Source organism: Oncorhynchus keta, chromosome 20 (genome assembly GCF_023373465.1).
Source record: "Oncorhynchus keta strain PuntledgeMale-10-30-2019 chromosome 20, Oket_V2, whole genome shotgun sequence".
Lineage (NCBI taxonomy): Eukaryota > Metazoa > Chordata > Actinopteri > Salmoniformes > Salmonidae > Oncorhynchus > Oncorhynchus keta.
The window spans coordinates 12,721,723-12,742,622 of record NC_068440.1 but is presented as its reverse complement, the minus strand read 5'-3'; the positions used below and the strand labels follow the sequence as shown (position 1 = coordinate 12,742,622).

At 47.9% G+C, this 20,900-nt stretch overlaps 1 protein-coding gene across 1 annotated transcript; it reads left to right on the top strand.

Moving 5' to 3' along the window:
* Positions 1-9,581: 9,581 nt before the first annotated feature.
* LOC127909816 (mucin-5AC-like) lies at positions 9,582-17,639 on the top strand (the record flags this gene model as incomplete). The annotated part of the gene is made up of 5 exons (XM_052471848.1): positions 9,582-9,635; positions 10,422-10,463; positions 15,069-15,365; positions 16,551-17,103; positions 17,188-17,639. Coding segments are annotated over 5 exons (1,398 nt in total), but the record flags the coding sequence as incomplete, so codon positions are not given.
* Between the last annotated feature and the right edge of the window lie 3,261 nt (positions 17,640-20,900).

Genomic DNA, 20,900 nt, shown 5'->3' with positions numbered 1-20,900 from the left:
AGCGTTGTAAGTGTTCATGTCTTTTTTAATAAAGAAACTGAACACTCGAACAAAACAATAAATGATGTGAACAAAACGAAACAGTACCGTGTGGCCCAAACGGAAACAAACACCCACAAACCAAAAGTGAAACCCAGGCTACCTAAGTATGATTCTAAATCAGGGACAACAATTGACAGCTGCCTCTGATTGAGAACCATACTAGGCCGAACTCAAAAACCCACATAGAAAAACAAACATAAACTGCCCACCCCAACTCACGGCCTGACCATACTAAAACACAGACAAAACAAAGGAACTAAGGTCAGAATGTGACAATTGTACTGCTTATGAGACTGTTGACAAGTTCTGAGTGGTAAACTGCTGAAATAATGAAATACTGTCTTTAAATAAATAAATAATTCAGCCACAAGATACAGATTTATATTAATTTCTCCAAATATATGAACTGTGAAGTCCAAAAAATAAAGGGTATGTCGCACACCAAAAAAATGGAAGTTCAGAAATTCCTCTTGTTTTTTTTAATGCATTTCCCCCCTTGCTTTTCAGCAGGCACACACGAACGGCTAGATGTCAACATTCTTCAGTGTAAGTAATCATTGTTAAATTATTTGAGCATCTGGAAAAAATTGCCATACAAATATATTATTTGTATTAATTCATTCATGAAGCCCAACTCCCCATAAAACCAGAAATCAGGAATCCAATATGATCATTGTCATTGTGACCCTCAATCATAGTTACCAGCTGATCACATTGTATCTCAACATCTTTTTTTGTTAGAGATTCATAAACTGAATCTACCTTCAAAAGAAACAGATATGATACGTAAAAGGATATGTGAAGTAGCAGGTGTGTGAGTGGTGGACTGTTAAATAGAAAAAAGCTGATTGCTTACTTTAGGCCTGTGACTAAATAAAACGAATGGCTCAAAAGTTAAGTTGATTAATTGCAATGAAGCAAGTTTCTGGCTATAGAAAATGTATATTGTCACCTGACCAATTTTCAATACAATAAGTAATTGGGGATAGCAACACTGCTATTTTACTCTCAAACAGATAGACCTGGCCTTCTTTTTCCCCTCCCTTATTTCAGACAATCTTTTGTCTCTCCCCAAACATTTTGTCAGAACACATAACCAGTTTTCCATACCACGTCAGTCACTGGGGAAAAAAATGAAAGCATTATTAACCAAAATACAACTCACATGCATTCCTCTGCCCGTCCATTGTCCCATCCATTGTCCCTCCCTTTTTTCATCATCTTTATCTTTATTGTCTTTTGTGACTGCGAAAATATTACATCACCTGAAAGACAAACAACTTGTGGCGTCATACCAGCCCTATAATAATATAAATAGCAACTAGAAATGCATTGGCATTACAGTATGCATATGAACAGTTCACTTGTAAGCTTGAAATGGCTAACATAACTAGACAGATAATGAGATTTTAAAGTAGATATAAGCTAGATATTGTGATTGTTTATTGTTATTAACTAAGACCTCCTCAATTGATATTTGGAGACTTTACAGAAAACGGAGGCTGGCACTGAAGTGTTTGCTGTAGGTAAGTAATAACATTTACTGTATAATGGAATATATACATGGACAAGCTTTGATTTAAAACAAACATATATTTTCTCACAGTAAAAAACATAGAAATACAAACAAATATTACAAGGTAAAATGTTCTTATAAATAATGATCAAAATCCAACATTGATCATGTAAGCAAAAGCATTGAAACTATGAAGATTATGGTTAATATGTATGTGTTGTATGTGAACACCTTTACACTTTTGCTAAATTACAACTTCTATTCTGCCACTGAATATGTATAGGATTCAGAGTGAATTGTTGGCAGACGATTTGAAAACTTGTAATGACTTTCTCTTGTATGAAGTAATGGTTACATGATTTACAGTGCATTCAAAAAGTATTCATACCCCTTGACTTATTCCACACTTTGCTGTGTTATAGTCAAAACTGTAACTTGGCGGCTCAGGAACATTAACTGTCTCTTTGGTAAGCAACTCCACTGTAGAGGTGTCCTTGTGTTTTAGATTATTGTGTTGATGAAAGGTGAATTCATCTCCCAGTATCTGGTGGAGAGTCGACTGAACCAGGTCCTCCTCTAGGATTTTGGCTGTGCTCAGTTCCAGTCCGATTTAAAAAAATCTTGAATAACTCCCCATTCCTTAACAATTACAAGCATACCCATAACATGATGCAGCCGCCATTATGCTTGAAAATATGGAGAGTGGTACTCAGTAGTGTGTTGTTTTGGATTTGCCCCACACATAACAATTAGTATTCAGGACAAAAAATGAATTTGCTTTGCCACATTTTCTTTTTGTATTATTACTTTAGTGCCTTGTTGCATACAGGATACCTGCTTTGGAATATTTGTATTCTATACAGACTTTCTTCTTTTCACTCTGTCAATTAGGTTAGTATTGTGGAGTATCTGCAATGTTGTTGATCCTGCCTCAGTTTTTCCCTATCACAGCCAACAAACCCTGTAGTTGTTTTAAAGTCTCCATTGTCCTCATGGTGATATCCCTGAGCGGTTTCCCTCCTCTCCGTCAACTGAGTCAGGAAGGAAGACTGTATCTTTGTAGTGACTGGGTGTTTTGATACACCATCCAAAGTATAATTAAAACGTCAACATGATAAAAAGGATATTCAATGTCTGCATTTTTATTTTTGTACCAATAAGTGCCATTCTTTGCAAGGCATAGGAACACCTTCCCAGTCTTTGTGGTTTAATCTGTGTTTGAAATTCACTGCTTGACTGAGGGACCTTACAGATATTTGTATATGTGGGGTACATAGAGGAAGTAGTCATTCAAAAATCATGTTAAAAACTATTATTGCACACATAGTGAGTCCGTGCAAACTTATTTGACTTGTAAAGCATATTTCAGGATTGGCATAACAAAGAGGTTGAATACTTATTTACTCAAGCAATTTACAGCTTTTAATTTTTAATGAATTTGTGAAATAAAATCCTAAAAATAGAATTCCAATTTGGCATTATGGGGTATTATGTGTAGGCCAGTGACAAAATCCATTTTACATTCAGGCTGTAACACAACAAAATGTGGAAAAAGTCAAGAGGTGTGACTACTTTCTGAAGGCAGTGTAAGTGATGTCCATTCATCCGCATGATGGATGGATGTGCAATCCTTTCAAAATAATGAATTCGCCTTACAGTATTGCTATATGTGAGAGAATATTACATATAATTATTTATCATCCTGTCTTCTTTATAAGAATACAATAACATGTAGCCATGTCTTGTGCTGTCATAATGAATGACATAAACATGACTCCCATCTTCAATTTATCATCCTTCCCTTTGAAAAAATATGGAAATTGGATTTGTCAGCTGTATTATAGCATATGCTTTTTAGGCAGTAAAAGGCAGATTTCTCTTGTAAAAATACAACACTAACGTGGGTTTTACTATATTATTTGATGTATTATGTATTATATTAAAAAAAGACAACTTTTTGATGAACTACACCTATTGCTTTCACAGAATATGTATACGTACGATTCAGAGTGAACTGCTGGTCGCTGGCAGACTGTTCGAACACTTGAAATGACTTCATGTCATGACTTCATGTCAAGTCATGCAGTAAATGGATGATTTCTCATAGAAAAAATGCTATGCTAAACAGGATTTACTGCATCATTTCACTAAGGTGTATAAATCCATGTTTACACACAATTGCAAAGCTTCCGTATTTTGTTTAATTATTTTTTTATTCTATTCTACACAAGTTAATCCATGAAAAAGTATCGAAAACTTTTATTCACTGAGATGTCTTGAATGCATAATTATTTACACTTCTTGGTCAGGCACACTTAAATGTGTTCAAGTGCATATATTTCCTTACCAAGTTACACATGACATTGAATGGAATCCACCGTTGCACATTAAGAGTGGTTCATATGACCTGTCAAAAACATTTATATTTTTCTTCCTATTCAGAAAACAACTGTATCAAAATGAAGACACATGAACTGAAAGCTACTTTTATCACCATGGGTATGTATTACACTCAATGTCATTCCGTGTTCTTGTTTCTAACTCAGTTTTTACAAATTGCCTACCTGTGTATTAATCCTGTGTATTAATCCTGAATCAAAATATTAACAACCAAAAAGGCAAGACGAGACCATATACATTTAGATAATGTAATTATAATAATGAGCAATGATGTACATATTCTTTGCATATTATGTTCCTGTACAATGTATAGGATTATTTCCAAATATATTTATTTTGACATTTCATGGAGGCAGTTTTACATTTTGCCAAGGCTACTTTACTGTCAAATGTCTCCCCTCGATTAAATATGTTTCCAAAATATAAAAAAGGAAAATGACTAAATTGTAAGCAGTAAACATTATCACACTGCTGTAACCTCTATTACTTGAATTAATACTGTAATGAAAAATGTGCCATCTTGAAAACAAACATAGAATTACAACTCAAGTGTACTAATATCAATATGGTATTAGACAATCAAGGGATTTATTTCATACTTTAATTTGTGTGGCTGCAAATTATAATTATTTATTGAATATGAAGATATGAAACCTGCACCATGCTGATGAAGGATAATCTTGGAAATGTTGATATTATGCACCACAAAACACCTTAACCATTCATCTTAAAAATTGCAGTGTTGTTTTGCTGGATTACACATGGAGATTCGACCATAACTGCAGCTCCTACTACAACAACTACAACTGAAATCCCTAAGCCAACGACAGCAACTGTAACTCTCACAACAACAAATGTACTTCCTACAACAACTGCAGCTACTTCTACAACTGTAGGTCCTACGACCACTATGACTGCAGCACCTACTACGACCACTGCAGCGCCTACTACGACAACAGTAGCTCCCACAACAACTACTTCTGCAGTTCCTACGACAACTGCAGCTACTATGACAACTGCAGCACCTACGACAACTGCAGCACCTACGACAACTGGAGCACCTACTACGACAACTGCAGCACCTACTACGACCACTGCAGCGCCTACTACGACAACTGTAGCTCCCACAACAACTACTCCTGCAGTTCCTACGACAACTGCAGCTACTACGACAACTGCAGCACCTACTATGACAACTGCAGCACCTACTACGACCACTGCAGCGCCTACTACGACAACTGTAGCTCCCACAACAACTACTCCTGCAGTTCCTACGACAACTGCAGTTCCTACGACAACTGCAGCTACTACGACAACTGCAGCACCTACGACAACTGGAGCACCTACTACTACAACTGCAGCACCTACTACGACCACTGCAGCGCCTACTACGACAACTGTAGCTCCCACAACAACTACTTCTGCAGTTCCTACGACAACTGCAGCTACTACGACAACTGCAGCACCTACGACAACTGGAGCACCTACTACGACCACTGCAGCGCCTACTACGACAATTGTAGCTCCCACAACAACTACTTCTGCAGTTCCTACGACAACTGCAGCCACTACGACAACTGCAGCACCTACGACAACTGGAGCACCTACTACGACAACTGCAGCACCTACTACGACCACTGCAGCGCCTACTACGACAACTGTAGCTCCCACAACAACTACTCCTGCAGTTCCTACGACAACTGCAGCTACTACGACAACTGCAGCACCTACGACAACTGGAGCACCTACTACGACCACTGCAGCGCCTACTACGACAATTGTAGCTCCCACAACAACTACTTCTGCAGTTTCTACGACAACTGCAGCTACTACGACAACTGCAGCACCTACGACAACTGCAGCACCTACTACGACCACTGCAGCGCCTACTACGACAACTGTAGCTCCCACAACAACTACTTCTGCAGTTCCTACGACAACTGCAGCTACTACGACAACTGCAGCACCTACGACAACTGGAGCACCTATTACGACAACTGCAGCACCTACTACGACCACTGCGGCGCCTACTACGACAACTGTAGCTCCCACAACAACTACTTCTGCAGTTCCTACGACAACTGCAGCTACTACGACAACTGCAGCACGTATGACAACTGCAGCACCTACTACGACCACTGCAGCGCCTACTACGACAACTGTAGCTCCCACAACAACTACTTCTGCAGTTCCTACGACAACTGCAGCTACTACGACAACTGGAGCACCTACCACGACAACTGCAGCACCTACTACGACCACTGCAGCGCCTACTACGACAACTGTAGCTCCCACAACAACTACTCCTGCAGTTCCTACGACAAATGCTGCTACTACGACAACTGCAGCACCTACGACAACTGGAGCACCTATTACGACAACTGCAGCACCTACTACGGCCACTGCAGCGCCTACTACGGCAACTGTAGCTCCCACAACAACTACTTCTGCAGTTCCTACGACAACTGCAGCTACTACGACAACTGCAGCACCTACGACAACTGGAGCACCTATTACGACAACTGCAGCACCTACTACGACCACTGCGGCGCCTACTACGACAACTGTAGCTCCCACAACAACTACTTCTGCAGTTCCTACGACAACTGCAGCTACTACGACAACTGCAGCACCTACGACAACTGGAGCACCTACTACGACAACTGCAGCACCTACTACGACCACTGCAGCGCCTACTACGACAACTGTAGCTCCCACAACAACTCCTTCTGCAGTTCCTACGACAACTGCAGCTACTACGACAACTGCAGCACCTACGACAACTGGAGCACCTACTACGACCACTGTAGCTCCCACAACAACTACTTCTGCAGTTCCTACGACAACTGCAGCTACTACGACAACTGCAGCACCTACGACAACTGCAGCACCTACTACGACCACTGCAGCTCCTACTACGACAACTGTAGCTCCCACAACAACAACTTCTGCAGTTCCTACGACAACTGCAGCTACTACGACAACCGGAGTACCTACTACGACAACTGCAGCACCTACTACGACAACTGTAGCTCCCACAACAACTACTCCTGCAGTTCCTATGACAACTGCTGCTACTACGACAACTGCAGAACCTACGACAACTGCAGCACCTACTACGACCACTGCAGCGCCTACTACGACAACTGTAGCTCCCACAACAACTACTTCTGCAGTTTCTACGACAACTGCAGCTACTACGACAACTGCAGCACCTACGACAACTGCAGCACCTACTACGACCACTGCAGCGCCTACTACGACAACTGTAGCTCCCACAACAACTACTTCTGCAGTTCCTACGACAACTGCAGCTACTACGACAACTGCAGCACCTACGACAACTGCAGCACCTACGACAACTGGAGCACCTATTACGACAACTGCAGCACCTACTACGACCACTGCGGCGCCTACTACGACAACTGTAGCTCCCACAACAACTACTTCTGCAGTTCCTACGACAACTGCAGCTACTACGACAACTGCAGCACGTATGACAACTGCAGCACCTACTACGACCACTGCAGCGCCTACTACGACAACTGTAGCTCCCACAACAACTACTTCTGCAGTTCCTACGACAATTGCAGCTACTACGACAACTGGAGCACCTACCACGACAACTGCAGCACCTACTACGACCACTGCAGCGCCTACTACGACAACTGTAGCTCCCACAACAACTACTCCTGCAGTTCCTACGACAAATGCTGCTACTACGACAACTGCAGCACCTACGACAACTGGAGCACCTATTACGACAACTGCAGCACCTACTACGACCACTGCAGCGCCTACTACGACAACTGTAGCTCCCACAACAACTACTTCTGCAGTTCCTACGACAACTGCAGCTACTACGACAACTGCAGCACCTACGACAACTGGAGCACCTATTACGACAACTGCAGCACCTACTACGACCACTGCGGCGCCTACTACGACAACTGTAGCTCCCACAACAACTACTTCTGCAGTTCCTACGACAACTGCAGCTACTACGACAACTGCAGCACCTACGACAACTGGAGCACCTACTACGACAACTGCAGCACCTACTACGACCACTGCAGCGCCTACTACGACAACTGTAGCTCCCACAACAACTACTTCTGCAGTTCCTACGACAACTGCAGCTACTACGACAACTGCAGCACCTACGACAACTGGAGCACCTACTACGACCACTGTAGCTCCCACAACAACTACTTCTGCAGTTCCTACGACAACTGCAGCTACTACGACAACTGCAGCACCTACGACAACTGCAGCACCTACTACGACCACTGCAGCTCCTACTACGACAACTGTAGCTCCCACAACAACAACTTCTGCAGTTCCTACGACAACTGCAGCTACTACGACAACCGGAGTACCTACTACGACAACTGCAGCACCTACTACGACAACTGTAGCTCCCACAACAACTACTCCTGCAGTTCCTACGACAACTGCTGCTACTACGACAACTGCAGCACCTACGACAACTGGAGCACCTATTACGACAACTGCAGCACCCACTACGACCACTGCAGCGCCTACTACGACAACTGTAGCTCCCACAACAACTACTCCTGCAGTTCCTACGACAAATGCTGCTACTACGACAACTGCAGCACCTACGACAACTGGAGCACCTATTACGACAACTGCAGCACCTACTACGACCACTGCAGCGCCTACTACGACAACTGTAGCTCCCACAACAACTACTTCTGCAGTTCCTACGACAACTGCAGCTACTACGACAACTGCAGCACCTACGACAACTGGAGCACCTATTACGACAACTGCAGCACCTACTACGACCACTGCGGCGCCTACTACGACAACTGTAGCTCCCACAACAACTACTTCTGCAGTTCCTACGACAACTGCAGCTACTACGACAACTGCAGCACCTACGACAACTGGAGCACCTACTACGACAACTGCAGCACCTACTACGACCACTGCAGCGCCTACTACGACAACTGTAGCTCCCACAACAACTACTTCTGCAGTTCCTACGACAACTGCAGCTACTACGACAACTGCAGCACCTACGACAACTGGAGCACCTACTACGACCACTGTAGCTCCCACAACAACTACTTCTGCAGTTCCTACGACAACTGCAGCTACTACGACAACTGCAGCACCTACGACAACTGCAGCACCTACTACGACCACTGCAGCTCCTACTACGACAACTGTAGCTCCCACAACAACAACTTCTGCAGTTCCTACGACAACTGCAGCTACTACGACAACCGGAGTACCTACTACGACAACTGCAGCACCTACTACGACAACTGTAGCTCCCACAACAACTACTCCTGCAGTTCCTACGACAACTGCTGCTACTACGACAACTGCAGCACCTACGACAACTGGAGCACCTATTACGACAACTGCAGCACCCACTACGACCACTGCAGCGCCTACTACGACAACTGTAGCTCCCACAACAACTACTCCTGCAGTTCCTACAACAACTGCAGCTACTACGACAACTGGAGTACCTACGACAACTGGAGCACCTATTACGACAACTGCAGCACCTACTACGACCACTGCAGCGCCTACTACGACAACTGTAGCTCCCACAACAACTACTTCTGCAGTTCCTACGACAACTGCAGCTACTACGACAACTGCAGCACCTACGACAACTGGAGCACCTACTACGACAACTGCAGCACCTACTACGACCACTGCAGTGCCTACTACGACAACTGTAGCTTCCACAACAACTACTTCTGCAGTTCCTACGACAACTGCAGCACCTACGACAACTGGAGCACCTACTACGACAACTGCAGCAACTACTACGACCACTGCAGCGCCTACTACGACAACTGAAGCTCCCACAACAACTACTCCTGCAGTTCCTACGACAACTGCTGCTACTACGACAACTGCAGCACCTACGACAACTGGAGCACCTATTACAACAACTGCAGCACCTACTACGACCACTGCAGCGCCTACTACGACAACTGTAGCTCCCACAACAACTACTCCTGCAGTTCCTACGACAACTGCAGCTACTACGACAACTGGAGTACCTACGACAACTGGAGCACCTATTACGACAACTGCAGCACCTACTACGACCACTGCAGCGCCTACTACGACAACTGTAGCTCCCACAACAACTACTTCTTCAGTTCCTACGACAACTGCAGCTACTACGACAACTACAGCACCTACGACAACTGGAGCACCTACTACGACAACTGCAGCACCTACTACGACCACTGCAGTGCCTACTACGACAACTGTAGCTCCCACAACAACTACTTCTGCAGTTCCTACGACAACTGCAGCTACTACGACAACTGCAGCACCTACGACAACTGGAGCACCTACTACGACAACTGCAGCACCTACTACGACCACTGCAGTGCCTACTACGACAACTGTAGCTTCCACAACAACTACTTCTGCAGTTCCTACGACAACTGCAGCACCTACGACAACTGGAGCACCTACTACGACAACTGCAGCAACTACTACGACCACTGCAGCGCCTACTACGACAACTGAAGCTCCCACAACAACTACTCCTGCAGTTCCTACGACAACTGCTGCTACTACGACAACTGCAGCACCTACGACAACTGGAGCACCTATTACAACAACTGCAGCACCTACTACGACCACTGCAGCGCCTACTACGACAACTGAAGCTCCCACAACAACTACTCCTGCAGTTCCTACGACAACTGCAGCTACTACGACAACTGCAGCACCTACGACAACTGGAGCACCTACTACGACAACTGCAGCACCTACTACGACAACTGTAGCTCCCACAACAACTACTCCTGCAGTTCCTACGACAACTGCTGCTACTACGACAACTGCAGCACCTACGACAACTGGAGCACCTATTACGACAACTGCAGCACCCACTACGACCACTGCAGCGCCTACTACGACAACTGTAGCTCCCACAACAACTACTCCTGCAGTTCCTACGACAAATGCTGCTACTACGACAACTGCAGCACCTACGACAACTGGAGCACCTATTACGACAACTGCAGCACCTACTACGACCACTGCAGCGCCTACTACGACAACTGTAGCTCCCACAACAACTACTTCTGCAGTTCCTACGACAACTGCAGCTACTACGACAACTGCAGCACCTACGACAACTGGAGCACCTATTACGACAACTGCAGCACCTACTACGACCACTGCGGCGCCTACTACGACAACTGTAGCTCCCACAACAACTACTTCTGCAGTTCCTACGACAACTGCAGCTACTACGACAACTGCAGCACCTACGACAACTGGAGCACCTACTACGACAACTGCAGCACCTACTACGACCACTGCAGCGCCTACTACGACAACTGTAGCTCCCACAACAACTACTTCTGCAGTTCCTACGACAACTGCAGCTACTACGACAACTGCAGCACCTACGACAACTGGAGCACCTACTACGACTACTGTAGCTCCCACAACAACTACTTCTGCAGTTCCTACGACAACTGCAGCTACTACGACAACTGCAGCACCTACGACAACTGCAGCACCTACTACGACCACTGCAGCTCCTACTACGACAACTGTAGCTCCCACAACAACAACTTCTGCAGTTCCTACGACAACTGCAGCTACTACGACAACCGGAGTACCTACTACGACAACTGCAGCACCTACTACGACAACTGTAGCTCCCACAACAACTACTCCTGCAGTTCCTACGACAACTGCTGCTACTACGACAACTGCAGCACCTACGACAACTGGAGCACCTATTACGACAACTGCAGCACCCACTACGACCACTGCAGCGCCTACTACGACAACTGTAGCTCCCACAACAACTACTCCTGCAGTTCCTACAACAACTGCAGCTACTACGACAACTGGAGTACCTACGACAACTGGAGCACCTATTACGACAACTGCAGCACCTACTACGACCACTGCAGCGCCTACTACGACAACTGTAGCTCCCACAACAACTACTTCTGCAGTTCCTACGACAACTGCAGCTACTACGACAACTGCAGCACCTACGACAACTGGAGCACCTACTACGACAACTGCAGCACCTACTACGACCACTGCAGTGCCTACTACGACAACTGTAGCTTCCACAACAACTACTTCTGCAGTTCCTACGACAACTGCAGCACCTACGACAACTGGAGCACCTACTACGACAACTGCAGCAACTACTACGACCACTGCAGCGCCTACTACGACAACTGAAGCTCCCACAACAACTACTCCTGCAGTTCCTACGACAACTGCTGCTACTACGACAACTGCAGCACCTACGACAACTGGAGCACCTATTACAACAACTGCAGCACCTACTACGACCACTGCAGCGCCTACTACGACAACTGTAGCTCCCACAACAACTACTCCTGCAGTTCCTACGACAACTGCAGCTACTACGACAACTGGAGTACCTACGACAACTGGAGCACCTATTACGACAACTGCAGCACCTACTACGACCACTGCAGCGCCTACTACGACCACTGTAGCTCCCACAACAACTACTTCTTCAGTTCCTACGACAACTGCAGCTACTACGACAACTACAGCACCTACGACAACTGGAGCACCTACTACGACAACTGCAGCACCTACTACGACCACTGCAGTGCCTACTACGACAACTGTAGCTCCCACAACAACTACTTCTGCAGTTCCTACGACAACTGCAGCTACTACGACAACTGCAGCACCTACGACAACTGGAGCACCTACTACGACAACTGCAGCACCTACTACGACCACTGCAGTGCCTACTACGACAACTGTAGCTTCCACAACAACTACTTCTGCAGTTCCTACGACAACTGCAGCACCTACGACAACTGGAGCACCTACTACGACAACTGCAGCAACTACTACGACCACTGCAGCGCCTACTACGACAACTGAAGCTCCCACAACAACTACTCCTGCAGTTCCTACGACAACTGCTGCTACTACGACAACTGCAGCACCTACGACAACTGGAGCACCTATTACAACAACTGCAGCACCTACTACGACCACTGCAGCGCCTACTACGACAACTGAAGCTCCCACAACAACTACTCCTGCAGTTCCTACGACAACTGCAGCTACTACGACAACTGCAGCACCTACGACAACTGGAGCACCTACTACGACAACTGCAGCACCTACTACGACCACTGCAGTGCCTACTACGACAACTGTAGCTCCCACAACAACTACTTCTGCAGTTCCTACGACAACTGCAGCTACTACGACAACTGCAGCACCTACGACAACTGGAGCACCTACTACAACAACTGCAGCACCTGCTACGACCACTGCAGCGCCTACTACGACAACTGTAGCTCCCACAACAACAACTTCTTCTGCAGTTCCTACGACAACTGCAGCTACTACGACAACTGCAGCACCTACGACAACTGGAGCACCTACTACGACCACTGTAGCTCCCACAACAACTACTTCTGCAGTTCCTACGACAATTGCAGCTACTACGACAACTGCAGCACGTACGACAACTGCAGCACCTACTACGACCACTGCAGCGCCTACTACGACAACTGTAGCTCCCACAACAACTACTTCTGCAGTTCCTACGACAACTGCAGCTACTACGACAACTGGAGCACCTACTACGACAACTGCAGCACCTACTACGACCACTGCAGCGCCTACTACGACAACTGTAGCTCCCACAACAACTACTCCTGCAGTTCCTACGACAACTGCAGCTACTACGACAACTGGAGTACCTACGACAACTGGATCACCTATTACGACAACTGCAGCACCTACTACGACCACTGCAGCGCCTACTACGACAACTGTAGCTCCCACAACAACTACTTCTGCAGTTCCTACGACAACTGCAGCTACTACGACAACTGCAGCACCTACGACAACTGGAGCACCTACTACGACAACTGCAGCACCTACTACGACCACTGCAGTGCCTACTACGACAACTGTAGCTTCCACAACAACTACTTCTGCAGTTCCTACAACAACTGCAGCACGTACGACAACTGCAGCACCTACGACAACTGGAGCACCTACTACGACAACTGCAGCACCTACTACGACCACTGCAGCGCCTACTACGACAACTGAAGCTCCCACAACAACTACTCCTGCAGTTCCTACGACAACTGCAGCTACTACGACAACTGCAGCACCTACGACAACTGGAGCACCTACTACGACAACTGCAGCACCTACTACGACCACTGCAGTGCCTACTACGACAACTGTAGCTCCCACAACAACTACTTCTGCAGTTCCTACGACAACTGCAGCTACTACGACAACTGCAGCACCTACGACAACTGGAGCACCTACTACGACAACTGCAGCACCTGCTACGACCACTGCAGCGCCTACTACGACAACTGTAGCTCCCACAACAACTACTTCTGCAGTTCCTACGACAACTGCAGCTACTACGACAACTGCAGCACCTACGACAACTGGAGCACCTACTACGACCACTGTAGCTCCCACAACAACTACTTCTGCAGTTCCTACGACAATTGCAGCTACTACGACAACTGCAGCACGTACGACAACTGCAGCACCTACTACGACCACTGCAGCGCCTACTACGACAACTGTAGCTCCCACAACAACTACTTCTGCAGTTCCTACGACAACTGCAGCTACTACGACAACTGGAGCACCTACTACGACAACTGCAGCACCTACTACGACCACTGCAGCGCCTACTACGACAACTGTAGCTCCCACAACAACTACTCCTGCAGTTCCTACGACAAATGCTGCTACTACGACAACTGCAGCACCTACGACAACTGGAGCACCTATTACGACAACTGCAGCACCTACTACGACAACTGCAGCGCCTACTACGACAACTGTAGCTCCCACAACAACTACTTCTGCAGTTCCTACGACATCTGCAGCTACTACGACAACTGCAGCACCTACGACAACTGGAGCACCTACTACGATAACTGCAGCACCTACGACAACTGGAGCACCTACTACGACAACTGCAGCTCCCACAACAACTACTCCTGCAGGTCCTACGACAACTGCTGCTACTACGACAACTGCAGCACCTACGACAACTGGAGCACCTACTACGACCACTGCAGCGCCTACTACGACAACTGTAGCTCCCACAACAACTACTTCTGCAGTTCCTACGACAACTGCAGCTACTACGACAACTGCAGCACCTACGACAACTGCAGCACCTACGACAACTGGAGCACCTACTACGACCACTGCAGCGCCTACTACGACAACTGTAGCTCCCACAACAACTACTTCTGCAGTTCCTACGACAACTGCAGCTACTACGACAACTGCAGCACCTACAACAACTGGAGCACCTACTACGACAACTGCAGCACCTACTACGACCACTGCAGCGCCTACTACGACAACTGTAGCTCCCACAACAACTACTTCTGCAGTTCCTACGACAACTGCAGCTACTACGACAACTGGAGCACCTACTACGACAACTGCAGCACCTACTACGACCACTGCAGCGCCTACTACGACAACTGTAGCTCCCACAACAACTACTCCTGCAGTTCCTACGACAAATGCTGCTACTACGACAACTGCAGCACCTACGACAACTGGAGCACCTATTACGACAACTGCAGCACCTACTACGACAACTGCAGCGCCTACTACGACAACTGTAGCTCCCACAACAACTACTTCTGCAGTTCCTACGACATCTGCAGCTACTACGACAACTGCAGCACCTACGACAACTGGAGCACCTACTACGACCACTGCAGCGCCTACTACGACAACTGTAGCTCCCACAACAACTACTTCTGCAGTTCCTACGACAACTGCAGCTACTACGACAACTGCAGCACCTACGACAACTGGAGCACCTACTACGATAACTGCAGCACCTACGACAACTGGAGCACCTACTACGACAACTGCAGCTCCCACAACAACTACTCCTGCAGGTCCTACGACAACTGCTGCTACTACGACAACTGCAGCACCTACGACAACTGGAGCACCTATTACGACAACTGCAGCACCTACTACGACCACTGCAGTGCCTACTACGACAACTGTAGCTCTCACAACAACTACTTCTGCAGTTCCTACGACAACTGCAGCTACTACGACAACTGCAGCACCTACAACAACTGGAGCACCTACTACGACAACTGCAGCACCTACTACGACCACTGCAGCGCCTACTACGACAACTGTAGCTCCCACAACAACTACTTCTGCAGTTCCTACGACAACTGCAGCTACTACGACAACTGCAGCACCTACGACAACTGGAGCACCTACTACGACCACTGCAGCGCCTACTACGACAACTGTAGCTCCCACAACAACTACTTCGGCAGTATCTACGACAACTGCAGCTACTACGTCAACTGCAGCACCTACGACAACTGGAGCACCTACTACGACAACTGCAGCACCTACTACGACCACTGCAGCGCCTACTACGACAACTGTAGCTCCCACAACAACTACTTTGGCAGTTCCTACGACAACTGCAGCTACTACGTCAACTGCAGCACCTACGACAACTGGAGCACCTACTACGACAACTGCAGCACCTACGACAACTGGAGAACCTACTACGACAACTGCAGCACCTACTACGACCACTGCAGCGCCTAGTACGACAACTGTAGCTCCTAAAACAGCTACAACTGCAGCAACTACTACAACTGAAGCTACGACAACAACAACACCTCCCACTACAGCTACAACTGACGCTCCGACAACAACCACACCTACTACGACAGCTACAACTGAAGCTCCTACGACCACTACAACGACAACTGCAGCCTCTGCGACAACTGGAGCACCTACTACGACAACTGCAGCACCTACTACGACCACTGCAGCGCCTACTACGACAACTGTAGCTCCCACAACAACTACTTCTGCAGCGCCTACGACAACTGCAGCTACTACGACAACTGCAGCAACTACGACAACTGGAGCACCTACTACGACAACTGCAGCACCTACTACGACCACTGCAGCGCCTACTACGACAACTGTAGCTCCCACAACAACTACTTCTACAGTTCCTACGACAACTGCAGCTACTACGACAACTGCAGCACCTACGACAACTGCAGCACCTACTACGACCACTGCAGCGCCTCCTACGACAACTGTAGCGCCCATAACAACTACTTCTGCAGTTCCTACGACAACTGCAGCTACTACGACAACTGCAGCACCTACGACAACTGGAGCACCTACTACGACCACTGCAGCGCCTACTACGACAACTGTAGCTCCCACAACAACTACTTCTGCAGTTCCTACGACAACTGCAGCTACTACGACAACTGCAGCACCTACGACAACTGCAGCACCTACGACAACTGGAGCACCTACTACGACCACTGCAGCGCCTACTACGACAACTGTAGCTCCCACAACAACTACTTCTGCAGTTCCTACGACAACTGCAGCTACTACGACAACTGCAGCACCTACAACAACTGGAGCACCTACTACGACAACTGCAGCACCTACTACGACCACTGCAGCGCCTACTACGACAACTGTAGCTCCCACAACAACTACTTCTGCAGTTCCTACGACAACTGCAGCACCTGCTACGACCACTGCAGCGCCTACTACGACAACTGTAGCTCCCACAACAACTACTTCTGCAGTTCCTACGACAACTGCAGCTACTACGACAACTGCAGCACCTACGACAACTGGAGCACCTACTACGACCACTGTAGCTCCCACAACAACTACTTCTGCAGTTCCTACGACAATTGCAGCTACTACGACAACTGCAGCACGTACGACAACTGCAGCACCTACTACGACCACTGCAGCGCCTACTACGACAACTGTAGCTCCCACAACAACTACTTCTGCAGTTCCTACGACAACTGCAGCTACTACGACAACTGGAGCACCTACTACGACAACTGCAGCACCTACTACGACCACTGCAGCGCCTACTACGACAACTGTAGCTCCCACAACAACTACTCCTGCAGTTCCTACGACAAATGCTGCTACTACGACAACTGCAGCACCTACGACAACTGGAGCACCTATTACGACAACTGCAGCACCTACTACGACAACTGCAGCGCCTACTACGACAACTGTAGCTCCCACAACAACTACTAATGCAGTTCCTACGACATCTGCAGCTACTACGACAACTGCAGCACCTACGACAACTGGAGCACCTACTACGACCACTGCAGCGCCTACTACGACAACTGTAGCTCCCACAACAACTACTTCTGCAGTTCCTACGACAACTGCAGCTACTACGACAACTGCAGCACCTACGACAACTGGAGCACCTACTACGATAACTGCAGCACCTACGACAACTGGAGCACCTACTACGACAACTGCAGCTCCCACAACAACTACTCCTGCAGGTCCTACGACAACTGCTGCTACTACGACAACTGCAGCACCTACGACAACTGGAGCACCTATTACGACAACTGCAGCACCTACTACGACCACTGCAGCGCCTACTACGATAACTGTAGCTCCCACAACAACTACTTCTGCAGTTCCTACGACAACTGCAGCTACTACGACAACTGCAGCACCTACAACAACTGGAGCACCTACTACGACAACTGCAGCACCTACTACGACCACTGCAGCGCCTACTACGACAACTGTAGCTCCCACAACAACTACTTCTGCAGTTCCTACGACAACTGCAGCTACTACGACAACTGCAGCACCTACGACAACTGGAGCACCTACTACGACCACTGCAGCGCCTACTACGACAACTGTAGCTCCCACAACAACTACTTCGGCAGTTCCTACGACAACTGCAGCTACTACGTCAACTGCAGCACCTACGACAACTGGAGCACCTACTACGACAACTGCAGCACCTACTACGACCACTGCAGCGCCTACTACGACAACTGTAGCTCCCACAACAACTACTTCGGCAGTTCCTACGACAACTGCAGCTACTACGTCAACTGCAGCACCTACGACAACTGGAGCACCTACTACGACAACTGCAGCACCTACGACAACTGGAGCACCTACTACGACAACTGCAGCACCTACTACGACCACTGCAGCGCCTAGTACGACAACTGTAGCTCCTAAAACAGCTACAACTGCAGGAACTACTACAACTGAAGCTACGACAACAACAACACCTCCCACTACAGCTACAACTGACGCTCCGACAACAACCACACCTACTACGACAGCTACAACTGAAGCTCCTACGACCACTACAACGACAACTGCAGCCTCTGCGACAACTGGAGCACCTACTACGACAACTGCAGCACCTACTACGACCACTGCAGCGCCTACTACGACAACTGTAGCTCCCACAACAACTACTTCTGCAGCGCCTACGACAACTGCAGCTACTACGACAACTGCAGCAACTACGACAACTGGAGCACCTACTACGACAACTGCAGCACCTACTACGACCACTGCAGCGCCTACTACGACAACTGTAGCTCCCACAACAACTACTTCTACAGTTCCTACGACAACTGCAGCTACTACGACAACTGCAGCACCTACGACAACTGCAGCACCTACTACGACCACTGCAGCGCCTACTACGACAACTGTAGCGCCCATAACAACTACTTCTGCAGTTCCTACGACAACTGCAGCTACTACGACAACTGCAGCACCTACGACAACTGGAGCACCTACTACGACAACTGCAGCACCTACGACAACTGGAGCACCTACTACGACAACTGCAGCACCTACTACGACCACTGCAGCGCCTAGTACGACAACTGTAGCTCCTAAAACAGCTACAACTGCAGCAACTACTACAACTGAAGCTACGACAACAACAACACCTCCCACTACAGCTACAACTGACGCTCCGACAACAACCACACCTACTACGACAGCTACAACTGAAGCTCCTACGACCACTACAACGACAACTGCAGCCTCTGCGACAACTGGAGCACCTACTACGACAACTGCAGCACCTACTACGACCACTGCAGCGCCTACTACGACAACTGTAGCTCCCACAACAACTACTTCTGCAGCGCCTACGACAACTGCAGCTACTACGACAACTGCAGCAACTACGACAACTGGAGCACCTACTACGACAACTGCAGCACCTACTACGACCACTGCAGCGCCTACTACGACAACTGTAGCTCCCACAACAACTACTTCTACAGTTCCTACGACAACTGCAGCTACTACGACAACTGCAGCACCTACGACAACTGCAGCACCTACTACGACCACTGCAGCGCCTACTACGACAACTGTAGCGCCCATAACAACTACTTCTGCAGTTCCTACGACAACTGCAGCTACTACGACAACTGCAGCACCTACGACAACTGGAGCACCTACTACGACCACTGCAGCGCCTACTACGACAACTGTAGCTCCCACAACAACTACTTCTGCAGTTCCTACGACAACTGCAGCTACTACGACAACTGCAGCACCTACGACAACTGCAGCACCTACGACAACTGGAGCACCTACTACGACAACTGCAGCACCTACTACGACCACTGCAGCGCCTACTACGACAACTTTAGCTCCCACAACAACTACTCCTGCAGGTCCTACGACAACTGCTGCTACTACGACAACTGCAGCACCTACGACAACTGGAACACCTACTACGACAACTGCAGCACCTACTACGACCACTGCAGCGCCTACTACGACAACTGTAGCTCCCACAACAACAACTCCTGCAGTTCCTACGACATCTGCAGCTACTAAGACAACTGCAGCACCTACGACAACTGGAGCACCTACTACGACCACTGCAGCGCCTACTACGACAACTGTAGCTCCCACAACAACTACTTCTGCAGTTCCTACGACAACTGCAGCTACTACGACAACTGCAGCACCTACGACAACTGGAGCACCTACTACAACAACTGCAGCACCTACGACAACTGGAACACCTACTACG